This window comes from Puma concolor, chromosome B1 (assembly GCF_028749965.1).
Source record: "Puma concolor isolate L17-30 chromosome B1, mPumCon1.1.hap2, whole genome shotgun sequence".
Taxonomy (NCBI): Eukaryota; Metazoa; Chordata; class Mammalia; order Carnivora; family Felidae; genus Puma; species Puma concolor.
Genome location: NC_141670.1, coordinates 14442908 through 14463843, shown reverse-complemented (window position 1 = coordinate 14463843; position 20936 = coordinate 14442908). Strand labels below are relative to the sequence as shown.

At 40.2% G+C, this 20936-nt stretch overlaps 1 protein-coding gene and 1 pseudogene across 3 annotated transcripts in view; both read right to left on the bottom strand.

Annotated features, from left to right (window-relative positions):
• WWC2 (WW and C2 domain containing 2) overlaps window positions 1-20936 on the bottom strand; it is a 213023-nt gene that overhangs the window by 80628 nt on the left and 111459 nt on the right. For all 3 annotated transcript variants that reach the window (XM_086703161.1, XM_086703163.1, XM_086703162.1), the window contains 2 exons: window positions 19052-19255; window positions 18184-18260 (listed from right to left, as the gene is read on the bottom strand). In XM_086703161.1, the coding sequence (XP_086559287.1) occupies window positions 18184-18260; window positions 19052-19255 (281 nt within the window). The remainder of the gene's footprint in view (window positions 1-18183; window positions 18261-19051; window positions 19256-20936) is intronic.
• On the bottom strand, window positions 12111-12695 carry LOC112869824 (mitochondrial import inner membrane translocase subunit TIM14 pseudogene; annotated as a pseudogene).

Genomic DNA, 20936 nt, shown 5'->3' with positions numbered 1-20936 from the left:
AAAAACAATGGTGATGTGGAACCCACTTAAAACAACCAAATTAAAACAATGAGCATATCTCATGGACATAAAATAGCATTCCACTTAAAATCATTTGGACTGCGATGACCCACTCGACCCACTCGTTTTAATTTCTTTCAAAACTTTTCATTCAAAATCTAAAGTTACCTTTTGACCTTTCAGACTCTTCTGTTTAAGTGATGTGAGATTTTATCGTATGTCGTCGAGTGACCAGGATAGAGGAAGTTAAGCTGTGCTTTCTTTCATTCTGCATTATTTATTTTCCCTAAAGTTGGCTCTAAGCCACTGTTTTCATCTTGGGGCGTGGAGGGGGGGTGTCTTCTTAGTGAATTACCTGAAGGATTCTTACCTCAGAGTCTCAGTGTTGCATTTTATATTGTAACCTATGAAAAAGCCTGATCCTGTCATAATGACAAGTGAAAACAGGGATTATTTCCAATCAAACATCATTTCCCATTATGTTTGGTTTTAAGAATATGGTCTGGGGGCGCCTGGGTGGCGCAGTCGGTTAAGCGTCCGACTTCAGCCAGGTCACGATCTCGCGGTCCGTGAGTTCGAGCCCCGCGTCAGGCTCTGGGCTGATGGCTCAGAGCCTGGAGCCTGTTTCCGATTCTGTGTCTCCCTCTCTCTCTGCCCCTCCCCCGTTCATGCTCTGTCTCTCTCTGTCCCCAAAATAAATAAACGTTGAAAAAAAAAAAAAAAAAAAAAGAATATGGTCTGAACTAGTTCAACAGCCCTTCTTCTCCGAGAACCTTTGCACATCCTTAGCTACTAGAGGATCACAGTGTCTACTCTTTCATTCTCCAGCTCACCCTCAAGGTAGGTAGGACATGGAATGTAAACGCCAACGCGCTTCAATCACAGCTAAAGGACGAAGCTAATGCTGACTTGGAAACTTAGCACAATGTAGGGAAGCAATGACGAGAGCTGCAATTCAGGGGGACTTTATGTATTCCAGGCATTGTGCTAAATATAAATGCCAATTTTAAATCCTCGTAACTACTCTATAGATAGTTTTAATTCTTATTTTATAGGTAAGGACTCTCAAACCAAAAAAAGAATAAGTAAGTAATGTGCGGAAGGTTACACTGCTACCAAAGAGTGGAGAACGATCTGGAACCCAGGAGATGGATTTTAAATTTTTTTTTTTTCAACGTTTATTTATTTTTCGGACAGAGAGAGACAGAGCATGAATAAAACGAACTGTAATTATACAAGCGTTAGCTATTAATGGCACGGTAATACATTTTGCTAATACAAAAGACATTTTGGAAAATGACCCAAATAAAACCTATGGCCCTTATTTTACCTTAGAAACTTCATTATTCTTATATCCCACCCAAACTGAACACATGAACAGTCAACAAGCCTTAGGGCCTATGTTTTTTTCTCTTACGTACTCAACTTTCTGCCATAGCCAACCATCTAATTTCATAGACTTACTTCTAAGGAATCAAATCTCACAACACAGAGTATCAAATTGGAGGCAAAAGACCCATGGCTTTTACACATTTCCTGCTTTCGACACTGACTACACTAAAGCAACTGACATTTTAAATGGATTTCAAAGTTATTTCTGAAAACCAGGAAGATACTGTGATTAAACGTGATGGGTGTGACTGGAAATCACAGTTTCTTATCGTTTCTTACAATCCTGGTATAATAAGTTTTATTTTAAAAGAAGGAGAAAGAAGATGACACTGAAAGAAAAGTAAATTCCGGAAATCTGTGAACCCTGGAAGGATCACAAGACAGGCAGGTTTCATACATCTGCCCTAAAAGTGAACCTTGCACCATTAAAACTATAATGAGCAAAATGGCATTTTACTAATGACTACCTTCCCTTTTCACCACTTTCTCTACTGTCTTGCCGAGAGCTCCTTTAGCAAACCAACAAAGGGCAACTGTCAACTTGCTCCTTCTAGAAATCTTTCTCTTCACAATTGCTTGCACCTCACTAAGTATCCTTCACCACCCTGCCTCATCTCAAGTCACCTTTAAAGAAAATGAGAAATCAGCTCCAGATAGATAAAGGATCAATAATAAACAATTTTTTGACTTTACTGAAGGATAGAGGAAAACAGGGGTGCCTGGGTGGCTCTGTCAGTTGAGTGTCCAACTTGATTTTGGCTTAGGTCATGATCCCAGGGTTGTGGGATTAAGCCCTGAGTCGGGCTCTGTGCTGAGCATGGAGCCTGTTTAAGATTCTCTCTCTCGGGGCGCCTGGGTGGCGCAGTCAGTTAAACGTCCGACTTCAGCCAGGTCACGATCTCGCGGTCCGTGAGTTCGAGCCCCGAGTCAGACTCTGGGCTGATGGCTCAGAGCCTGGAGCCTGCTTCTGATTCTGTGTCTCCCCCTCTCTCTGCCCCTCCCCCGTTCATGCTCTGTCTCTCTCTGTCCCAAAAATAAATAAACGTTGAAAAAAAAAATTAAAAAAAAAAAAAGATTCTCTCTCTCCCTCTCCATATGTGAGTGTATACATATATATGTATGTATATATATATATATGATATATATATGTTAAAAAAAAAAAAAAAAGAATAGAGAAAACAATCCCAGATGCTGTTGGAGCCATTTGTGATAACTAATACAAGGATTCTATCATCAGAAACAAGATGACTGAATACAATATATGTGTGTGTGTGTGTGTGTGTGTGTGTGTGTGTGTGTGTGTATACATATAAGTCAAACTTTAACAACAATAAAAAGAAAATGAAACAAAAGCCACTGGAAAAAACTGTACGATATATTTATGAAACATATTACCTCGAGATACGCATATTAGATAAAAATACAAAAGGTCAATGCTAGATCCCTATAAGTCATTAAAATAAGCCAGTAAACTGCCATATGGCCCAGCAATTCCACTCACAGGTATTTACCCAAGGAAAATGAAAACATATGTTCACGCAAACACTTGTGTAGTAGTGTTCATACTATTCATAATAGCCAGAAAGTGGAAACAACCCAAATAAACACCAATTAATGAATGGATGAAACTGGTATATCTGTACAATGGAACATTATTCAGCAATAAAAAGGAATTAAGTACTAATATATGCTACAACATGGATGAACGTTGAAAACATTATGCTAGGTGTAAGAACCCAGTCACAAAGACCATATAGTATATGATTCCATTTATGTGAAATGTTCAGAACAGATAAATCTGGAGACAAAAGATAAATTACTTGTTGCTTGGGCTTGTGGGTGGAGAAGAAAGGTCTGGGGAATGGGTAGGAACTGATAATAAGCACAGGGTTCCTTTTGGGGGAAACCAAAATGTTCTAAAATTAGATTGTGGCTAAAGGTATACAATTATGAGTATATTGAAACCCAGTTGAAGCTCTGTTATGTGTATACATCTTTAGGGTTATGTGCACACATATTTATGTCCTTTGATGAACGGATTTATTAGTATAAAATCCTTGGTAATACTATTCCGTTCTAAAGTTAACTTTGATGTTAATATGGCAACTGCAACTTTCTTTGTATTTCCATTTTCATGGTAGATATTTTTCATTCCTTTCATTTTTAACTTATCTGGGCCCTCATATTTAAAATAGCTCTTTTGCAGCCATCATAAAGTTGGGTCTTATTTTAACCATTCTGATCATTTCTGCCTTTTAATTGGAGAGTGTACACCATTTACATTTAGTGTGATTATTGATACAGTTGGGTTTAAATCTACTATATTTGTTTTCTACTTGTCACCTATATTCTTTTATCCTTTCTACCTCTATTCCTTCCTCGTTTTGGAGTAACTAACTTTTTTATGATTCCATTTTATTTCCACTATTAGTAATAACTCTAAAATCTCTATATTTTCTCAGTGGTTATTCTAGGGCAGAGATCAGCAAATGACAGCTTGTGGGTCAAACACACCCTGTGGCCTAATTTTTTATGGCTCATGACTTAACCATGGTTTTCATGTTGTTGTTTTTTTTTTTTTTTAATTTTTTTTTTTCAACGTTTATTTATTTTTGGGACAGAGAGAGACAGAGCATGAACGGGGGAGGGGCAGGGAGAGAGGGAGACACAGAATCGGAAACAGGCTCCAGGCTCTGAGCCATCAGCCCAGAGCCTGACACGGGGCTCGAACTCACGGACTGCGAGATCGTGACCTGGCTGAAGTCGGACGCTTAACCGACTGCGCCACCCAGGCGCCCCTGGTTTTCATGTTTTTAATAATTTCCCCCAAAACTGAAAAGAAAAACCTAGGGCAGAGACTGTATGTGGCCTTCTCTATCAGTTTTCTGTTGCTGCAGAACAAATTACCACAAAATTGGCTGCTTAAAATTACACTCATTTAATAGCTCACAAGCAAGGTCTAGCTTGTGAGTTCTCTGTTCAAAGTATCACAAAACTGAAATTGAGGTGTCAACCAGGCTGAGTTCTCACATACGGAAGCTCTGGGGAAAAATTCAGTCCTAATTACATTCTTGCTATTGGCTGAATTTAATTCCCATGGCTCCATAAAGGATTGAGAGTAAGTTTCCTCACTGGCTATCAGCAAACGTCACTTTCAGGTCCTTTCCCTGTGGGTTCCTCCATCCTGAATACAGAAATGGTGCATTAAATGCCTGTTGTATTTTGAACATCTGACTTCCTTCTCTATAACCAGCTACAGAAATGCTGTTTTTTAAATTTTATCATTTTACTTTATTTCATCATGATATGTGTACTCTTTAATCCCTATCCCCTATTTCCTCCATCCGCCTGCCCCGCGCCCCCCCCCCCCCATCTCCTCTCTGGTAACCGCGTTTGTTCTCTACAGTTAAGAGTCTGTTTCTCTCTCTCTCTGTCTCTGTCTCCCTTTAGAAATGCTCTGTTTTTAAAGGGCTCATGTAATTCTTTCCAGCCCACCAGGATGATCTTCCCGTTTTTAAGTTAAATATGCCATATAACATAACTTAATCATGAAAGTAAGATCCACCATATTCAGCTTGGAGATTATGTAGAGTATATACTATCACCAGGGAAGGTGGGAAAACAGGAAATCAAAGAGGATACCTTATAATTTTGCTTAACATTTCTCAAAATCTGATTTTTAACTATTTGGATATTTATAAAAAAAAGTTTTGGCCACTCCTGCCTTAGTGTATAAAATATACAGACTACCTGCAAATAGTATTATATTTCTTACGTGCCTTGTGACAATATCAGTTTCTTTTCCCCCAACCTTTGCGATATCCTGTATTTTGCTTCTAAATATTTCATAAACCCCATCACATATTTTTATTATGTTTGTTTAAATAAGCAAATATATTTAAAAAGACTTTAAATTACTAAAAAGTCTTCTAGTCACACACTTACTTACTATTGCCTACATTTTTCATTACTTTATAGAGATCCAAATTTCCATATGGTATAGTTCTCTCCCTACTTGAAGAAATTCCCTTTAGCATTTAGTATATTACAGTTCTAAAGGCAATCAATTCTCACAGAATTTGTGTCTGAAGAGATTCTTTACCTTACCTTCTCTTAAAAAAATTTTGTGGTAAAATATACATATGATAAAATTCACCTTTTGACCATTTTTATTTGTATTTATTTTTATTTTTTAATGTTTTTAATATTGAGAGAGAGAGAGAGAGAGAGCACTAGCAGGGGAGGGGCAGAGAGAGAGGGAGACACAGAATCTGAAGCAGGATCCAGGCTCTGAGCTGTCAGCACAGAGCCCAACACAGGACTCGAACCCATGTACTGCAAGATTGTGACCTGAGCCGAAGTCCGACACTTACCTGACTGAGCCACCCAGGCGCCCCAACCTTTTAACCATGTTTAAGTGTACAATGTAGTGGTATTAAGGGCAACCATCATCACCAGTCATCTCCAGAATATCTTCGTCATCCCAAACTGAAACTCTGTACCCATTAAACACTAACTTCCCATTCTTCCCTCCCCCACTCCCTAACAACTATTCTTTCTTTAAATTTGCCTATTCTAGGCACCTCCCATAAGGGGAATGATTACAGTATTGTTTTGTGTCTGGTTTATTTCACTAGGCATCATATTTTCAAAATTAATTCATGTTACAATATGTATCAGAATTTCATTCCTTTTTAAGGCTGAATAACACACACACACAAACATACACACACACCGTATTTTGTTTAGCCATTCATCTGCTGATGGATATACAAGTTGTGTAGTGGCTAATTTTGTGTGTCAACATGGAGAATGTTTTTGAGTGACATTAACATTTAAATTAATGAACTGAGTATGCAGCTTTACCTCTATAATGTGGGTGGGCCTCATCCAATCAGCTGAAGACTTGATTAGAACAAAAAGATGAGCTTCCCCAAGTAAGAGGGAATTCTCCAAGAGACTGCCTTCAGACTTCATGTGTACCACTGGCTCTCTTGGGTCTCGACCTGTAAGCTTTGCATAGGAACCACCTCTTTGGCCAGTCTACACTGCAGATTTGGATTTGCCAGTCTCCACAATCATGTGAACCAATTCTTATAATAAATCTCTTTCACACACACACACACACACACACACACACACTTAGTTTTGTTTCTCTGGAAAACTCTGACTAACACAGGTTGTTTCTACCTTTCAGCTATTGTGAATAATGTCACTATGGCCACTGGTGTACAAGAATCTGCTTGGGTACTCCTAGAAGCAGAACTGCTATTTCACATGGTAATTCTGTTTCTGCGCAACTGGTACACTGTTTTCCACAGTGGTTGGATCATTTTCCATCCCCACCAGCAATGCACAAGCATTCCAATTTCTCCGCATCCTCAGCAATACTGGTTTATTTTCCACTTTAGAAACAAAAACCAAAACCTCCTAATGGTGTGAGGTGATATCTCCATGTGGCTTTGATCTGCATTTCCCTAATGAATAGCAGTGTTGGTCATCTCTTCATATGCTTATGGAACATTTGCATCTCTTCTTGGGACACAAGTCTCTTAAGTCCCCTCTTAATTCCCGGGCCCATTTTTGAAGTGGGTTGTTTGTTTTTGCCTTCAGTTTTGAAAGATATTTTCATTAAGTGTAGCAATCGAGGTTGCCATTTTTTCTTTTAGTATTAAGATATCACTCTACTGTCTTGTAGCTTGCATAGTTTCTGATGAGAAGTCTGTTCTGATTATCTTTGTTCCACTGTACGTAATGTGTTTAATGTTCCACTGTATGTAACGTGTTTAATTTCTATGGTTGCTTTTACGATTTTTTTTTCCTTATCACTGATTTTCAGCAATTTAATTATAATATACCTTGGTGTGATCTCTGTTTTTATTCTGCTTTGGAGTACCTACGGATTTATAGTTTTAATTTCTTTAAGTATTTTTTGTGATTTCTTCGTCCTGGCTCTTTAGTGGGGGCTCTAACATATACATTAGGCCATGTAAGATTGTATCAGAGGAAACTAATGCGCTGTTAAAGTTTTCTCAGGCTTTTTTCATCTGTGTAATTCATTTTGGATAGTTAACTAGTCAAGTGTCTTGAAATTCACTGATCTTACTTAGCATATAGGTTCTTCTCAACTAGTGTCATTTTTCACTTCTGAGATTGTATTTTTAATCTACAAAACTTCTATTTTGATCTTTTTTTATATTTTTATTTCTCTCCTATTTTCCTCTACATTATTGAACAATTTGTATAATATATTTTAACATGTTTGCTTGCTAATTAAATAACAGCTGTCACTTCTTGTTTTTCTTACAAGTCATATTTTCTTGCTTCTTTGGTTGGCAATTTTTAACAGCTTCATTGGTGTATAGCCGGCATATAATAATGTGAGTGTGTTTAAACAATACACTTTGATAAGTGCTGACATGTATATACCCACAAAACCACCAACATAATCAAGATGAAGAATATATCCATCATTCGCCTGAAAGCTTCCTCATGCCCCTTGGGGGGCCCTTCCTTCTTTTTTTTTTTTTTTCAACGTTTATTTATTTTTGGGACAGAGAGAGACAGAGCATGAACGGGGGAGGGGCAGAGAGAGAGGGAGACACAGAATCGGAAGCAGGCTCCAGGCTCCGAGCCGTCAGCCCAGAGCCCGACGCGGGGCTCGAACTCACGGACCGCGAGATCGTGACCTGGCTGAAGTCGGACGCTTAACCGACCGCGCCACCCAGGCGCCCCAAGGGGGGCCCTTCCTTCTCCCTCTCCTCACTACCCTCATTCCCCAACGTGCATGGAAATTTTCGACTAGACGTTGGCCACTGTGAATTTTACACCATTGGTGCTGAATTCTGATGTATTCTTTTAAAGAGTGCTGGGCTTTAGTCTAGCACAGAGTTAAACTGTTTTAAATAAACGTGATCTGTTCAAGGCTCGCTTGTGGTTTCTGTTAGGGCAGCTCGAGAGCAGCCTTTAGTCTTAGACTAATGTGGTCCCACTACTGAGCTGTCCTTCTACGGCCCCATAGCGTATGAGGTCGCTCCATTCTGGCTCATAGAACACAAACTATTCCGAGCCCTACGAGCTCGGAGAATTGTTTGTCCTGCTGCTTTCCTTCCCCATTCTTGTCATATTTTATACCATGCTTAGTACTCAGAGATTTGAGGAGATCACATTGGAAGGCTCCAGAGCTTTTTCTTGTTCCTTCTCTCTCTGTAGCTCCTTCCTCTCTAGGATTCCCCACAAATTCCAGACGCTTCCACTTCACCGAACTTTATTCTTCTGTTTCTTCAGCTCAAGCACACAAGTAGACTATGTTTTAGACCTTCTCCCTCCACTGGAGATGGTGTGATCTCAGGGCTCACCTATTCGGTTTCACTTCGGTAAGAGATTACAGTGTTCAACTGCCTGTTATCCAGTGTCTGAGAGCAGCTGTTATAGATGTTGTCCAGTTCTTTAATTGTCAGCTGTTAGAAGCCAATTCCTATAGCAGCTAATCCTTCCTGGGCTGTAACGAGCCATTGCGAGCTTTTTTTTTTTTTTCTTTTGCATTTTATTTATTTTTTTCAATATATGAAGTTTATTGTCAAATTGGTTTCCATACAACACCCAGTGCTCATCCCAACAGGTGCCCTCCTCAATACCCATCACCCACCCACCCCTCCCTCCCACCCCCCATCAACCCTGAGTTTGTTCTCAGTTTTTAAGAGTCTCTTATGCTTTGGCTCCCTTCCACTCTAACCTCTTTTTTTTTTCCCCTTCCCCTCCCCCATGGGTTCCTGTTAAGTTTCTCAGGATCCACATAAGAGTGAAACCATATGGTATCTGTCTTTCTCTGTATGGCTTATTTCACTTAGCATCACACTCTCCAGTTCCATCCATGTTGCTACAAAGGGCCATATTTCATTCTTTCTCATTGCCACGTAGTACTCCATTGTGTATATAAACCGCAATTTCTTTATCCATTCATCAGTTGATGGACATTTAGGCTCTTTCCATAATTTGAGCCATTTCGAGCTTTTAAAGGAGATTTGTGGGAGGGGTGCCTTGGTGGCTCAGTTGCTTGAGCGCCCGACTTTGGCTCAGGTCATGATCTCACGGTTTGTGGGTTCGAGCCCCACGTCGGGCTTTGTGATGACAGCTTCAGATTCTCTGTCTCCTTCTCTCTCTGCTCTTCCCCCGCTAGTGCACTCGCTCTCTCTCTCTCTCTCCAAAATAAAAACAAACATTAAAAACGTATATGTATTAAAAGATAAAAGAGATTTGTATGATTCCAACAGCCTACAAAATATCTCCCTTTTGGACCTATCTCCTCAATCTTCCTTTCTCTCTCTAAAGGCACAAGATCTAAATCTGGTGTCCAATTGGCTAATCTCAAATCATGAAATTCTATTTTCCTACACCTTGAAGGAGCTCTCTGATTCTGGTTCTCTGATAAAGTAGAAACGGTTAGTACCATGTCTCCCGCTCTCAACTCTAGAAATAAACATGCACATGAAAATGCTGAAGATTACAAAATGCATATAGTATAAATATGCTATTTATTTACGTGAACACATTAGGTCAATGTATTTATCGTGCAAGTATCGAGAAAAAGTATCAGACTATAAGTACTAGTTTGAATATATTCATTGTAGTATCTTTATCACATACAGTTTCACAAACCTGAACTCCCACGGCCTTTCAAAAATGAGAGAATGAGTTTCCGGGCTTTACAGAATCATTTAAAATTGATCACTTACGAATTATCATTTTCCTGTCTGCCTGTGACTACATATTTTCTCATAAAAGAAGTTAATTGCATTTCATTTTATAAATTGCCGTCAGCATTACGGATGTAAGAATGTTTTTGAGTTAAGAGGGAGGAGATTGAAGGTCAGGGCCAGAGAGGCTGAGATGGTAGTTCATCTGGGTGAGAAGAAACGAAGCCTCTCCCCAACAGCACAGTGTCAATAAAGGATTTCTTTTCAAGTATGTATTACTTCGCTTGCTGGACGGCCCCTGTCAAAGCTAGAAAAGGAGACCAAAATCCTTAGAGAGAAAGAGAGAAAGAAAATATGATGAAATCAATGGATGTGACTAAGTGTTCCAGAGTCACTTTCCTCAAGGTCTGAATACGGTTTTCGAAAAAAGCACTCCTAGGTTATGAATTTTAATTACTTCAAGTTCCTAGCACGTCATCATAGAGACAACTATAATGTGGCTCTTGCATTCAGTAGAGTCCTCCTGCCTCCTTTTCTCTTTCAGTCTGCTCTCTCTCTTTCTGAAGGAATGTGAGTCAAGTCACATCATTCCTTTCGCTCACGATTTAGACCGGTGTACTATTTTCTAGCCCAGCACCGACTGCAGTGCAAATTCATTTCTGAACGTCCTGAAGGAACGAGAGCCTTGCCTAACGTACGGGCTGGTGCCAGAGGCCTCAGTACTGCTCCAGCTCCTTCAATATCCGGTAAATCACAGCTGGAAGAACTTGGGACGTCCGCTAAGTCTTAAATGTAGCGTGAGTATAAAGACACCTCCTGTGTCGGGTCGAAAGACCAGCCTTATCGGCAGCAATGTACATTCGCAGAAGGCATGTTTTTTTCTTCATCGGAAGCACACCGCTAGGATTTTTGTGTTAGTTACATCGTTAGTTAAAGTGTAATAATTCGATGTTCACGTGAGTTAACTCTATCCACGGGAAGGGACAAATTGAACTTTAACTGCCATTCTTCTAAATCTATGCACAAGATTACAAACAGGTAAGATTAGAGACGACTTTTCCGAGTCCATCACCGCTGCTAAAAATAATTCAAAGTGAATTCACGTTAACAATGTGGGAGTAAATATATTTGAGAACAAAATATAGTACACAGTTTTTAACAGAAGTGGCTCACTAACCAGCCATGTGTTTGGAGTGGAGTGTATATAATTTAACTAAAGGGGCCTTATTTATTTATTTATTTATTTATTTATTTATTTATTTTTGCAAAAGTAAAAGTTGGATCACATAATATGTTATAGTGCTCAATAAATTTGTCAAATGCATTTGTATTTCTAGGGATTTTCTTTTACACTTCTAACATTTTACTTCACTTTAATAAACAACAGAAATAATTTAAAATTCACCACCTATTTTCTCCACCAAATTTTCATCAACTCTCACCTATATGTAACTGGGAATATAAGTTTTGTGTGTGTGTGTTTATATGTTTAAATTTTATCATTAATTCCAGTGCAGTTAACATACAGTGTTATGTTAGTTTCAGGTGTACAATATAGTAATTCAACAGTTGCATGCATTACTCAGTGCTCATCAAGACAAGTGGACTCTTAATCCCCATCACCTATTTCACCCCTCCCCTCTGGTAACCATCTATTTGTTCTCTCTAGTTAAAAGTCTGGGGTTTTTTGGTCTCTTTTTCTTCTTTGATCGTTCGTTTCTTAAATTCCACATATGAGTGAAATACTATGGTATTTGTCTTTGTCTGACTTTGCTTAGCATTATTCTCTCTAGATGCATCCATGTTGCTTCAAATGGCAAGATTTCATTCATTTTTTATGGCTGAAAAAATATTCCACATGCACCGTATCTTCTTTATTCATTCATCTATCGATGGCCACTTGGGCTGCATCCATATATTTGCTATTATAAATAATGTCGCAATAAATATGGGGATGCATATCTCTCTCCAAGTTAATGTTTTGTATTCTTTGGGTAAACACCCAGTGGTGCAATTCCTGGATTTCTTTTTCTATTTTTCTTTTTTTTTTTTTTTTTTTAACTTTGAGGCATCTTATAAAAAGCTGGCACTCATATACGTAAACTAACAAGAACTTAAAATTCATCACACATTGACTTCATTTACTAGCTTGACTTTCTAATCAATCTTTAGCTTCATTGACTTTGGCTGCTATATAAGGAGATCCTCCCTTGTCTGGATGATTTAAAAGCATAATTTGTCAATAAGCAGCTCTTATTTTTCCTTTATTAACAGTAGGGCTTACATCTACTATTAACGCTGCTTCTCGTTTTGTCACTTCAAACCCTCCTCTCTAATATTCTCCATTGACGCAGATTTTGGTAGACTTCGGAAAGCTGGTCTTACTCGAGGCTCCACACGTGTCGTGGCTTGCACAACATAATGCCCTGTGAATCCTGCTGCGGCAACGGTCAGTCCAACTGCAACCGCTGCACTGGCAATGGCTGTGGCTCGGCGCCCCGGGCTCCACGCGGAGTGCAGTTCATCCCGGTCCAAAGCCACAGCCACCAATTCCACGCCTCCACCAGACAGTGAGGTGGCCACCACCAGGAGGCACAGAACCTGTTTTTAATTTTTTTAGAACCTCCATTACTCTCTTCCACAGTGGCTGCACCAGTTTGCATTCCCCCCAACACTGCATGAGGGTTTCTTTCTTTCCATATTCTCGCCAACACCTGTTTCTTGTGTTTTTTATTTTAGCCACTCTGACAGGTATGCGTTGACATATCCCTGTGGTTCTCATTTGATTTCCCTGATGATAGTGATGTTAAGCATCTTTTCAAGTGTCTGTTGGCCATCTGGATGTCTTCTTTGGAGAAATGTCTGTTCATGTCTTCTGCCCATTTTTGAATTGGATTGTTTGCTTTTTTGAGTTGTACAACTTCTTTATATATTTTGGACACGAACCCTTTATTGGATATGTCATTTGCAAATGTCTTCTCTCATTCACTAGGTTGTCCTTTAGTTTTGTTGTTTCCTTTGCTGTGCAGAAGCTTTTTATCTTGATGTAGTCCGATAGTTTATTTTTGCTTATGTTTCCCTTGCCTCAGGAGACATATCTGAAAAGATGCTGCTATGATTTTTCTAGGATTTTTATGGTTGCAGTTCTCATATTTAGGTCTTGAATTCATTTTGAGTTTATTCTTTGTGTATGGTGTAAGAAAATGTCCAGTTTCGTTCTTTTGCATAGAGCTGACCAGTTTTCCCAGCACAATTTGTTGAAGAGACTATCTTTTCCCCATTGCATATTCTTGCCTCCTCTGTTGAAAATTAATTGATCATATAATTGTGGGTTTATTTCTGGGCTTTCTATTCTGTTCCATTGATCTATGTGTCTATTTTTATGTCAGTACCATACTGTTTTGATCACTACAGCTTTGTAATATAACTTGAAGTTTGGAATTATGATACTTCCAGTTTTGTTTTTGTTTTTTTCTTTTGTCATGATTGCTTTGGCTATTCAGGGTCTTTTGTGGTTCCATACAAATTTTAGGACTGTTTGCTCTAGCTCTCTGAAAAATGTTGGTATTTTCATAGAGACTGCATTAAATGTGTAAATTGCTTGGGTAGTTTAGACATCTTAACCATATTGTTCCTCTAATCCATGAGCGTGGAATGTCTTTCCATTTCTTTTTGTTGTCTTCAATTTCTTTGATTAATGTTTTATAGTTTTCAGCGCACAGATCTTTTACTTCATCGATGACGTTCATTCCTGGGTATTTTGTTTTTTTCGGTACAATTGGACACGGGATTGATTCCTTAATTTCTCTTTTTGCTGCTTCATTATGAGTGTACAGAAATGCAACCGATTTCTGTATACTGATTTTGTATCCTGCAACCTTACTGAATTCATTTATCAGTTCTGGTAGTTTCTTGGTGGACTCTTTGGCATTTCCTATATGTAGTATTATGTCATCTGCAAATGGTGAAGGTTTTACTTCTTCCTTACCAGTTTGGATGGCTTCTATTTCTCTTTGTGGTCTGATTGCTGTGGCTAGGACTTCCAGTACTATGTTGAATAAAAGTGTGTTTAAGAAAGGACATCCTTGTTTTGTTCCTGACCTTAGGGGGAAAGCTCTCAGTTTTTCACCACTGAGTATAATGTTAGCTGTGGGTTTTTCCTATCTGGCCTTTATTGTGTTGAGGTATGTTTCCTCTAACCTACTTTGTTGAGAGTTTTTACCATGAATGTATGTTATGGAGTATAAGTTTTTTAAAATATCAGCTGAATTTAAAGTTTTAGCTTGTACGAGATATTCCATTCTCTATCCCAAGAAGGCTATGGTCTAAGTATCTATTATGAATAAAGTAAATAGTATTTTTTCCCAGTTTTCTGAGAAATAGCTGACTTCCCTGTAGAAATAATAAATTCTGCAGTAAAAAGTTTTTACGTTCCTCTTCCCAAGAAAGATTTTCTCGTACCATTAAATGACACCTCTAAAACTCATGAGTATATTAATAAAAAGCATGAACTTACTTATTTCTCCATTTCAATAATGAGGAATAAGATGTCAAGAAGTACTATTATCCCTTGACCAAGGGGGAAAAGAAAACCCAATCATCACCAATACCTACGACCTAAAACAGATGTTTTAGATAGATGTTCCTAAGCACCTAGCTGCCCAATACTTGACCAACTAGCTCTAATTCAGTAAAACAAGTGCACGACCTCTACTTACACCATTACATCAAGATAATGAAGCATGACGCTAGTGTTTGGCTATGCCTGAACAACTGCTGGTGACCAAAAATGCAGGCAGGTACTTGAGACCCCAAAGCAAGGAAGAGTTAGTTCATTCATGAGTTATTATTTCTGTGGCATCAGCTTGGGACAGGGACTAACAGACACAGGGATTTCTAAAGGGGAGGCAAGCCAAGAAGGGCCAAGTTACCAACATCTATGAGACTCTGCCAAGTCACCCATCCACTTCCGGATGGCGGGGGCATTCCAAAAGGGCTACCTGGCCAAAATGTGCACAAACAGCAGAGCGAGGGCACCGTCTGATTCACAGTGTTCAGACCACGACAGTAGCAGCATAGACCACAAGGGCCAATTTCTGTGGGAGTGCTTATAAAAAGGCATTTACACCGACAGGAAGTGTTGAACTATTCACGAACGACAAAGACGAAGCCAGTCATTTCTGATCTCCCACATTCCAGCTGGTTATTAATGTCTTACACCCTCTTCTGGAGGGAAGCGCTTTCTTGAGGCGGGCACTCTCTTATAGCTCATTTTTGTGGCCTCACAGTGATTAAATACATATATGAAATACAGACTGCTGATAGGAAGAGTACATCAAACCTGAGGCAAGATAAGCTTTATCTAAGAGGGCCAGCCGCATTAGGAGACAGGTCTGGGGAATGTGACCACTTGGGGTCTCCTGGGATCCCCCAATTCCAATGGGGCTTCATTTCCTTCTAAATGGTTTATGTGGATGAGATATCCTACATGCGTTTGCTTTTAAATCTTCTCTTTGGTTTACATCTTTCCTAAAAGGAAAAAATGGAACACTATTCCTCGCGTAATATTCCATTTACAACGTGTTTTACAAAGATAAGAACTGTGAAAAACTGTTAAAATTTCAAAGGGCAATCATAAGTGATCATTTCCTGAGAAGTGCATAGCTCAAGTGAGTGCTGAAGTTTACGAAGAGTAAATTGGACAAAATATCCTCATTTCCATTTTTTAGGTAAGGTATCTAGCCAAGCAGATCACAGAAATGTGTAGACACAGGACTGAGGTACAACAACAAGGCATCTGACCAGCCATCGCATGATATTCTCAAGAAACGTACAGAGGAATATGGTGGGCTGACGGAGTAAAGGGTCAGTGATACACTGGACGGATGTTTATGGCAGAATGACAGAACACTTCTATTAATGATTTCATAAATTAAACCAAGAAATCCAAACTGAAGGGAGATACAGCTTCTAAGAATACAAACTGTTTTCACACTCTTCCTCTGAGAACAAATAGAAAAGTTGTGAGAAAAAACCAAAACAAAACAAAACATCTACATGAAGACACGGGAGAACTACCAAGGCAGCAGGAACCTGTGCTAAAGACTCAAAAGGTAAGGAAAGCTCATAGTCAGGATCCAGACTAGGCGATGCTTTTCCTTTTGAAGCATTTGTGTGCACAACAGAGAGGCTGAAAAGGTGGGAGAAGACAGTGACTGAAGCCACAAGTACAGAGCTATTATCGATCCCATAGAGGTGACAGGTTCAGGGGAGAGATTTGGAGTTTGACCTCAGTCGAGCAGAAGGGGCCCTCATAAACGTTCTCAAATTTCAGTTGGGATTTTGAAGAGCTCTGCCCTAAGAGAAAGGGTAGACGGGAAATAGACCCGCTCTTAGAAGAAGAATGAAGCCCAGATTTCAGATAGCTTGACCCGAGACGGATTTATAATTATCGGCCCCTGGCCTAACTGCCCATGAGAAGCAAAACTGAATCCTCACTGAAGGATGACAATTTCATCCCAAAGTTCAAATTATCCTTATACTTCTTCATTCATAATACATGGCTCTTAATAAAAAGTAAGCAGCGATACGAAGCTTGCCCAAATAGTGAGCAAAAGTCATGAGAAACAAACAGACCACATTGAAGAATCCAACGTATAGGAAATCTAGACATTGTATTAATAAAGATGTGGAGCTTAAAAGCAACGGATTATTTTGTTCAAAAACCTACATATCAGTGTGCAGAATGTGGGCAAGTAACTAGAAATAAAAAATACTCCAATAGAAATTTTAGAACTGAAAAAGACACAGTGGAGAATTAAGCTGAAATCAGTAAAAAAAAAAAAAAAAAAAAAAAAGGTAAGAAAATCCTCAACTGTTTAAAAATTAATACCCTTATATGAGAAATCATAAAGAGTTAGAAAATATTTTGAACTGATAATAAAAATACAAAGTTCAAAACCTGGGGGATGAATGCAGAAGCTATGTGTAAAAAGTAGTTTAAACCTTAAGGGCAGGTATCAGGAAATTAGAAGGCCCGAAGCCCTTTGTCAGCAAGTGCTAAGTTGAAGCATGTGTGTTTTCTGACATGGCAAGTCCTCTCCGAGTTTCACAACAAATGAAAACGTGTACTTATGTGCACCAAAAGACATGCATCACAGAAAGGTATTTTTTTTAATTACCGGAAATCGGAATAAATGCTAACGTACATCGGTAGTTGGACGAGATACAGAAATCAGGGTGTGCAGACAAAAGTGGGATGCTTTAACGCAGTATAGGCTAATGTGGATGAATCTCGAAATGTTCCTTCAAGGGAAGCCATTCATGATACGTACGGTAACATTCCCGTTTTACAAAATTCAAAGCGAGCAAGCAAAAAATTCCCCTACCACGTTGAGGCGGCCAGTGTTACCTTTTGGGAGGACAGCATCGATGCAGGGACGCAGTGGGGGCTTCTGGAGTCATGATAATAATCTACTTCGTGACCTACGTCCTGGTTGCATGAAAGCAGTTACTTGACGAACGGTCTTTCAGACTCCAAACATCAAGGATACACAAGGTCTGGCCTTAGCAGCAGTTCGGTCAAAAAGATTTAAGGTAAAGATCAGGAAACAAAGCCATGAGGCAGTGTGAGGAACAAGTGAAGTCTGACCGAGAGAAGGGATGATGTGGGAACACGATCTGTGGGCACCTGTAAGTACCAGCTTGTCCAACGGGAGGGCAGTTACCCTCAGCTCTGGAAGACGCTTTCCAGCATGGTCAGGGAAGGTTACAGAGACTCAAATTTTGATTTAATATACTAAGTATTCTAAGTCTATTGTAACGTCACATTAGTGTACATTAAATAAGTACATTTAACATACTGGGTGCGTATAATACACGTAACACGATGCAGGTAATAACAATCGCCGAGTAACGGAACACACGGTCTCTCCAACAAGGACAGTCTCGGGCACTGAACGTGGTAACAAAGGCAGAATGGCCAGCTTCCAGGAAAAAGTGGAGGACGTTCCTGCCAGATCACTAAAGCCCTCTCTGTCACCCTCAGATTCGATGCCTATGTTAAACATAGAACCATGAAAAAGAAAAACCTTACCCTTAATCGCGTAGTGGAGATCTCCGCTTTTAAAATATCGGGATCGTACTTAGTGCTGGATGAAGATCCTGAGAATACTTTTCAAAGAGAAAAAAGAAAAAAAAAAAAAAGAACTTTTACCAGTTGTAGAACTAGCTCTCAGCTTGGAATTTACAAACTCTAAAAACGAGATTTACATGCTTTTGTGGATACTTACTTTATAACTCCTTTATTGTCATTCATCAGACACCTAAATATAAAAAGTAGTCTTCAAACCTTTATACTTTTTTTAAAAAAAACTCAAGAAAGAGGAATGCCTTAAAGACCATGGAGCTTACTGGTTTCTGGATTTCACACCTATGTACGAACTCTCAGAGGACCTTCCTGTGCACACGGTTTGTCAGAGCTGTGCGTTACCCAGAAACCGGTAATTTAAGCAGAACTTCTGAGCCGCTCACATCAAAACTGCTTCTTTAAACAAACCAGCTCCAGGCGATCCATTTCTGAGATGTAAGTGGGTGATCGACAGAAAACTTCATTCCAGATAACAGTTCTAGCTCCTCCCGCTAAAATATTGTACAAGAGCAGCAAAGGGGGCCGAAATATTTGCCTTGACCCGCAGAGGTAAACATTAACTCATAAATAAATAAAAGGCAATCAGGCAGAGGAGTGAAAACCACCAGGGATTGATGATCCACAAATGAGGGAGGGGAGGGGACTTGCTGAGAAGTCTGCGGGGTACCCTCGCCCTCTCTCCTGGCTTCCGGGGACTTTTTCTGCCTAGGAAGGGACAGGCCTCAACAGGCAACTCCAGCGAAACGCAGGTGGCCTTCTCTTAGCTACACTTTGGTCCCCATTCTCACAGTCTGAACAGCCACACTGCACTTACAGCTTGTGTGAGAACTTGACTTCTCCTTATAGGCGTCATTTAATCGTACATATTCATCGAGGGCCAGGGCCAGTCTTTGCTCCTTCACGTGGTACAGCTCCTTCTGTGTCCTGAGAGCATCCTGGGCCACCGAGAGATAGTCCTTGAGCATCTTCTCCTGTTCCCCCCTCCACTGTTTCCGTGGATCTTCAATCTGTGTGGTTTCTGAAAATATACCAGGTGGGTTATTGTTTAGAATTTAATGATTTTTTTTTGGATTATTTAAGCTTTAAAAAAAAAAAAATTATCAGCTTTAAGTCTTATATACTCTAGGCAATTTGTTGGTTATTTGTGAAGTGACTTCTCCAGAAATCTGATACAAGTTTTATTTATCCCCAGGGCTCCCCACAGTCCACTCCCTTTCAGATCGTTAACACTTTATCCTCACTGGGAAGCCATCCTACACCAAGTTGCCAAAGTCGGCTTCCTTAGCTGGGGTCCCGCCATTCCTCTCAAGAATTCTCTGGCTCCCCAACACCTACAGAATAAAAGCCAAGCTATTTATGCCAGCATTCAAGGCCCTGTGTGATCTGAACCCAATCTGCTTCCCACGGTGCATGTTTCCATTTACTTAATCCGGGACGCCATGTTGCCCTCTACATCAGCGCTACTCAGAGTCTCTGCGGGCAGACTACACGGGTCCCCGAACTCTCTCACACGTCCACTGCAAAAAGTAGAGAAGTCACGAGGAAACATTTTGAAATCTTCATAGCAATTTTATATAGTTGTTGTATAGTGATGACTCTAATAATATTGGGGCTTGCATTTTCTACTTTCTTTTCCCTTTTTCAAGGAATTCATTTTTACTGTACTTTACAAAAATATCTGTCATTCCACAGTGGGTTTGACATTTAAAAAGAAGCCCAACACAGAAGCCAAAAAGCCAAACCAAAGCCTGGTCCTGGTTGAAGAACACTCTACGGCCCGGTTCTTGGTTCTGCAGTCTTGGATACTAGAATCGCCCAGAGAGCGCTTACAAAAAGAAAATCCCAGCCCATTAGAGTTTCTGTGGGCAGAACCCAAGCAATGGCGGGTTTCAAAGTTCCACAAGAGAGTCCAACGAACCCCTCTGCAATGGCCCACACGCTGCCTTCTCCACGAAATTATCCAAACGATCCAATCTCGAGCTTGCCCAAACTTGCCCCCCCTGCCTCGCCCATTCCTCCCCCACGGAAACCGCAAAGAAGGTTCTGGCCAGCGCTCTCTCCTTCGCTCCTCCTGCCTCCTGACCGAACCAGGGGCTTCCCCCTGTGGCCCTGCAAGCATGGACAGGGGGACTGTGGTACAACTTCCTTCCATGGCACCGACCTCCCTGTGCTGACAGGCAGTCACCTCTCTGAATTCAATCAGTTACCGCCAAAACAGGTGTGTCAAAACGGGTCTGCCGCTGTATGAATACGAGAACCTGTTCCCGACCAATTAGGACAGGAAAAGTAATTTGTTAATTTGCTGGAATGTTCCATGACACGTGCTGTTTAAGATGTTTTGCGTGTGAAGCCCGATCTTCCGGCACCCCAACTCAGTATTACTGGTTGGCCCCGGAGGCTGCAGTAAGTCAAAACCCAGACAGTGATATGAGGGGATCTGACGTGGACCACGAGAACCTCTAGGGGCCAGGCTGGTTCTGGAAACGTCTAACTGATGTGGTGTCTGGGGATAAGGGATAACACTAAACTGGAGTGGTTCAGCTATGAACCCTGGGTCCCCTTAGGGCTTAGAGAGGCTTTGGATGATTTACAAAATGGCCTGAGTTAGCCAGACACATTGCAGCCGCTGACTCGGGCCTAGAATCTTTGCTTCACGATCACTGGTACAAAAAGTTGAGCGTCCACTAAAGTAGTATTTT